We start from the raw sequence: 6,354 nt of genomic DNA on the forward strand, positions 1-6,354 counted from the left end.
TTAGACCTACAAAACAATGCTTGCAAAAAGGAACAAAATTGTTTTATGATAAAATCTCCAGATCAGAGCCTGATCTCTTAACTAAAATAAAAAATGTAAAAGCAACTCTAATGCCTAAATGAAGGAAATGGTATTCATGCATGGCAAAAGTAAATAAATACTAAGGGCATAAAATCCCAGAAAGTCATCTAAATTTACACTATTAGATGAACTATAAAGGTTTTGCAGATAATTCTAATACAGGAATAGATCCCCGGAGATATTCTTCCATCATTGAGCCCAAACATGATAAATGGTGCGAAAGTAGAGACGAGCCCAGATATTAAATTCTGCTTCCTTACTTGGCACCCAAGGAAGGGAACTGCCCTACATCTTCAATGGATGGTGCTTTTTTGAATGGTGCTTTTACAAATGGTGCTTCAACACTGTTGTTTCCAACAGAACCACCCCTTCCACGACCACGTCCCCTTCCCCGGCCACCTGGGCGATAGTAACTTTCTCCATCGGCAGGCTTCAGAAACTCATTGATACTTTTTGTCTGCAAAAAAATATAAATAAAAGTCTTCAGCATTTAAACCTCTTATCCATTTAAGCAACTTTTGTACCAGTTTGATATATGTGGGGTGGAAAATTCAACCATAGTGCACACTATCAGGCTCTTAAGAAATACAAATGTTTGGTTGTCTATTGCATCTGGCCTCGGGAGAAAGGTTAACCAAGCTTAAGGTGAGCCCCTTATTAAAATATACATGCCCCACCCAATCCCTAACCCACCAAGGCAAAACAAAAGTTACATTGGAGCTTGAGTCAGGCACAACTAAGTAACTTTCTATAAGCGCTTTTTCAGATGACATTTGTTAAAGCAATTAGTGAGTTAGAAACTCTGTGACTTCATTCAGAAGTTTTACAACAAAAAGTTTTCAAGGTAGTTCTATATGAACATTTCCTACTTTTCATTACTCAAGTATTCAACCCTTCTGTTTATTGGAGGGGGCTCATCCTCCCGCATAGATAGGCATGGACAGAGCATCCCTCCCTCACCCACACTTATTATATGCATCTTCTCGCATTCTTAGGCATGTATAGAGCTTTGTTCCCTTCACATTGTATTCCCGACAACAATGTAGGGAGCAGCAAGAAGGAAAAGTGGAATAGGTTGAAAAGTAAAAGATGTCAAGACTTCATATAGCAGTAGGATAATGAGATAGCATAGACTCCCAAGAAGATGCAATATACAACAAACCAGCTTGCTGCAAACAAAAATAGATGTTTCAAAGTTCTAAGAAACCTGAAGTACCTTCTTGGCTTTTTCCACTGCCTCCTTATGCTTCTCTTTCTCAGAACCCTGGGTGACATGTTTCAAGCACGGTTATTAACATACTAATAGAGCATAATCAAGTATCTAATAGCACATTAAAGCAACTAAATGCCGAACAGCTCACCAATTTAACGAAGACCTCATCGTCACTCTTCTTGTTTGATAAAAGTTGCATGGACTCAAACTCTTTGTCCAAATTAACCTTTCTTTCTTCAGGCTTTAGAGCCAATAAGGCTTTCCTCTTCTCTTCCAGTACCTTCTCATACTCTTCTAGGGTCATTTCCTACATATCAAGCAAGAATGTCGTTTAAAATAAAAGATCCATAAGCAACATGAACAAATGCAAGGCAACCTAATCCACCAGAGTTTGATATTAAAACTTAAAGCTGCTCCAAAAAACAACTGCATGTACTGTCCACTACAAAATCATATCACTCGTCGTAGAAGAACCAGTAAATCCCCAAGATAAAAACTATGCACTGAGACAGATTAATTTGCAACAAATAGAAGTAGACCATGTAAAAGAGTGGAGAACAGCCCCAAAAAATGCTGAAAGTTACCTTCTCCTCAGGTTCCTTCTCCTCTGGCTCAACTGCCGGAGCGTCCTTACTGGCATCTGCAGCATCTGCCTGCCCATCTTGTTTCTCGGCATCAACAATCTTTTCTCCTTCATTAACAGGTACCTCAGTCTCCCTGAACTCAGATGCCATAACAAAACTTTTAAAACTATATAAGAAACAAAAAACATGATGAATAAAGAAGGAATTGAGATGAAAGCACTCACGGTGCAAGCTCATCAGTGGAAGTTCCCCAATTCCCACGACCAGCGCCCTCTCGTTTAAATTCATACCTGTATAGTAAGACGATCGGTACATAATTACTAATACATTAAAGCATTCCAGCTAAATAAGCACATTAGAGAGTTGAGACCCCCCACCCCACCCCCAAAAAAAGTAGAATCCACTTGGCTTATGTAGTAATTAGTAACTCCCTTAAATGACTTACCCATGTCCAGTTCCACTTCGTCGCTCAAACGCTCTCCTGGGACGTTCACCATCCGCAGCATCTCCATTGCTAAAACCACCACGTCGAACACCACGATACCCCCCGCGTGGTACTCCGTATCCAACTCTCCTTTCAGAGGGCTTCCCTGACTCTCCATCTTCTGAAGCTTTGTACCCTCCAGAGAACCCATTACTGCTGCCAAATGTATTCTCACCATCAGCAAAATCTTGGTTAAACCCACGACCGCGCCCGCGTCCACGGAATCCTCCACGTGGTCCCCCATGACCTCCCCCACGCTGGCCATCATTCCTGGCTTCCCTCACTGCTCAAAAATCATCAGACAAATAAGAACAGAGAGAACTTCCATTGGAGGACTCGCGAGTGGTGATCATGGAGTACAACAGAAGAAAACAAAATGGTAACAAAACATCTACATTGTTTTCATTAATATCATAGAACTTAAACAAAGAAGGTCAGCAATGACAATTAGGCCAACGTGATGGTATCCGCGAGAGAGAGAGAGAGAGAGAGAGAGAGAGAGGAGAACATTAAGGCCAGATGAATGGAAATTTCCCTTATTCAAGTACAACCTCAATACGGAAACAACAGCCAATCAACTTATCTTTAGTAACCAACTAGCTGAACATTCATCTTTCCATCTACTAACAACAAGCTACCATACCATCAAAATAACAGACAACAGGCCACAAAACATTGAAGAAACTGCCATTTATTATTTATGAACTAAAAGTGTCACCATGAAAGAAGTTATATACGACCTACGAGAAGAGTGTAAACATGCAGATGCACTAGTCCTTAGTTGCAACAATTTGATGATATAAGATGATAAAGTTGGACAAGGCAGCTTGAAATCGGAGGAGATGAGCTGTCTCAGATTTACTAAAACTTCTTTGGATAAGAACTAGCCAAGAACATAACACAGTAGAACGAAAGGGTCCATATGAGGAACCAACAAACTTAGTCATTTTAGTTCCGCTTGCATTATCTTCAAGAGTATTCTGGTTGGAAACTTGATTGTCGTGTAGGGGCAAATATGGGATTTAGAGAACCCCCAATTTGCCATAGAAGAACGTATTAGAATGAAATGGACATGAAGAGAGCGCAATGGATATATAGCCAGACACAACTAATTTGGGTTGGAGCATACTTTATGGATTGAACGTACAGCCTCTCGCTAAGCAAAGACAAGAAAATATACTATCATGGACTTCTCAAGACTAGTCAATAGGTAATACGATAGAAATAATAAAGCTGAAAACTTCAGGTTTGAGTATAATGACATTAAAAGCACAGGAAAAAAACAACTCTAAACACAGCTTAGTGCACCGGGCTGCCCTTTAAACACTTGTTCGACACCAATTGAATAAGGACTACAGATTTACATCATAACCAGATCCTGGCGGCTACATTCACTAACTATCACCATAAACAAAAACGCCAAAAAAAACATGCATTAAACAAAAACGCCAAAAAAGCAAAGCATGCATAAAACAAAAACGCCACATAGCAAAGCATGCAACAAAGCAAAAGTATCTAAATTATTACTCCCTCTATTTCAATTTGTTTGTCCTACTTTCCCTTTTAGAGCCCGTTTGGATTGGCTTATAAGTTGCTTATAAGCTGTTTTCAGCTTGTTTGAGTGTTTGGCTGGCCAGCTTAAAGTCATTTTGTGCTTAAAATAAGCCCAAAAAAATAATTGAACCTATTTGGCTTAGCTTATCTAAAGCAGCTTATAAGCTGGAAACAACTTATAAGCCCAAAAAAATAAGTTGGCCTACCCCAACTTATTTTTTTTTTACTTATAAGCTGGAGCTTATAAGCTGCTTTTTTTAAGCCCATCCAAACAGGCTCTTAGTCTGCTACAAAAAAATGACTCTTTCCTAATTTAGCAACTCTTTAATTTCGTCATACCACATGGCAAACAAAGAATTTCTTGGTACTATTTAATTTAAGACCAAAACATTCAAAAAAAAAATACTTTCTAAAACTCCGTGCTTAGTCAAACCAAGACACATAAATTGAAACGGATGGAGCTTTATAAAGTGATGTCAGGTGGGAACACCTGGGGTAATGCACATGGTACAAAGCACATGTTATCATCCACAAGCAAAGTACAACAACATAGCCAGTGCAATCCCACAAAAAAAGTCAGGCAAGGGTTGATGAAAGTAAAGAAGCCGCGGCAAAATACTATAGATAAGCATTATAAAGAAAAGTAACAGTAACTGCGGCAAACTAATATGATACAGCAGATAGTAACCGGAAATCGAAGGACAAGAAACTACAAAGATGGACAGGAAATCGAAGAATTACCAGCCTCAGATGGAGGTAAGGGCTTTGAGGGCAACTTAGTAGTAGGCTTAGCTTGTTGTGTAACCTGAGCAGCACCCTTCTTGTTGGGAACAGAAGCAGGAAGAACCTGCTTAGCTACAACAAACAAACTTGGGTCCTCAGTATCACCATCAAGAAGGTCAAATGGGTTCAAAGTTGCCATTTTTATGGATCTTTTTTTCTGTATAGATGGAGAGAGATACAAGATACTATGTATCTTTAGCAAAGATTTAATTCAAACATAAAACACTACTGATTAGAACCCATTATTGGGATATGGTGATGGTGTCTTAATAGACTGAAACTGGTTGTAAAGAGAGAGTGTGGGAATTCTTGAAAACCCTAGACAATGCGGCAGATGAGTGACAAGTGAACCTAATCTTTAATACCCCTATGGAAGGGGGATTCAGTGTGGGAAGGTGCACTGAGTAGTAGTGGGTGTGGACTCTGTGGTGCTTCCCTGGTTTGTGGGCTTTATAACTTTTAGGGGTCGTTTGGTTTGGGCTTTAGCATAACTAATCTGGCTCCTATCTTGCGGTGGTCTTTAATTTTTGTCCCGGTCTCTAATTTTTTATTCTACTAGTAAATTTATTCGCGCTTCGCGCGATTATAAAAATACCAATAAGTTTTCATAAAATTAATTTAGATAGAATAGATAAAAATAAAATAAAAAAATCATTGTATATGCATAGAAAGTTTAATTTTATTATATTGATTAAATAAAAAAGATACTACTGTTTGGAATTAGTTGTTAGTTGAACTGCATTTTTCATTATCAATTTCTTTCTAAAGAAATAGGAAAAGAAGAAGAGTTCTAATACATGCTTTACTTTAAGTATCATTTTTCTTATATTCAAATAAGAGAACACGTGAATTCAAAACTAAAAAAAATACCAACTTATTATTAGGTTTGTTAACTACCAAGTGCAGCAATACAAAGCAGAGGCTGAAGCCATACCAGGCTTAAAATTTTCCAAACCTTTTTCCTTTGCTAAGTGAAGTACAAATCAACGTATAGCTAAATTTACAAAATTATATGTTCAACTTAGAATATTCTTTTTAAATTAATTTCAACCTAGTATTCACGTATATATGTACAATATTTGAGCCTACACCTTTAACATTCAAGAAAGTGTCAAAGGCCGCCCTTGCATCAATTAGACTGTAGACACTCATGTATAGATGTATGTATAATATTCGAGACTAAATACACCTTTAACATTCAAGAAAGTGCCACTCTTGCATCATGAACTGGTCTATAGACACTCACATGTAGATATATGTACAATATTCGAGCTTAGAAACACCTTTAACATTCAAGAAAGTGCAAAAGGCACTTGCGTCAATTGGACTGTAAACACTAATGTATAAATATATGTGCAATATTTGAGCCTAAAAACACCTTTAACATTCAAGATATTGCCAAAGGCCCGTACATCGATTGCCTATAGATACTAATTTAAGATTAGATTGTCAATACATTAAGAGAGAATAGTCTCATTACTATTGACAATAATCAAGTAGTTTGTACTCAATTCAATGAGTACTTTAAAACTTTCACTTCCACCGATAAATATTTAGTTCAATAAGCAGTGGATCATGAAGTAAAATATGAATACTTGAGATTTTTACAAATTTTGACCATCAACTTCTAGAACTAAAATGGAAAAAAGAAGGCT

The 6,354-nt window shown here is 37.7% G+C and overlaps 1 protein-coding gene across 1 annotated transcript; it reads right to left on the bottom strand.

Moving 5' to 3' along the window:
• LOC132640909 (RGG repeats nuclear RNA binding protein A-like) lies at positions 1–5,051 on the bottom strand. The gene is made up of 7 exons (XM_060357723.1): positions 4,658–5,051; positions 2,324–2,645; positions 2,103–2,168; positions 1,879–2,011; positions 1,443–1,601; positions 1,298–1,345; positions 1–538 (listed from the first exon to the last, which is right to left on the bottom strand). Exons 1-7 carry the CDS (start codon positions 4,836–4,838, stop codon positions 338–340), a joined length of 1,110 nt encoding a protein of 369 aa, XP_060213706.1. The 5' UTR covers positions 4,839–5,051; the 3' UTR covers positions 1–337.
• Positions 5,052–6,354: the final 1,303 nt, after the last annotated feature.

This window comes from Lycium barbarum, chromosome 1 (assembly GCF_019175385.1).
Source record: "Lycium barbarum isolate Lr01 chromosome 1, ASM1917538v2, whole genome shotgun sequence".
NCBI lineage: Eukaryota > Viridiplantae > Streptophyta > Magnoliopsida > Solanales > Solanaceae > Lycium > Lycium barbarum.

Bases quoted from the DNA above. Each gene is read 5' to 3' on its own strand.
- LOC132640909 (XM_060357723.1), bottom strand. From the start codon at position 4,838: ATGGCAACTTTGAACCCATTTGACCTTCTTGATGGTGATACTGAGGAC. The intron at 2,169-2,323 runs GTAAGTCATTTA...CTTACTATACAG, and splicing joins CGAAGTGGAACTGGACATGG to GTATGAATTTAAACGAGAGG. The intron at 2,012-2,102 runs GTGAGTGCTTTC...ATCTGAGTTCAG, and splicing joins TCCACTGATGAGCTTGCACC to GGAGACTGAGGTACCTGTTA.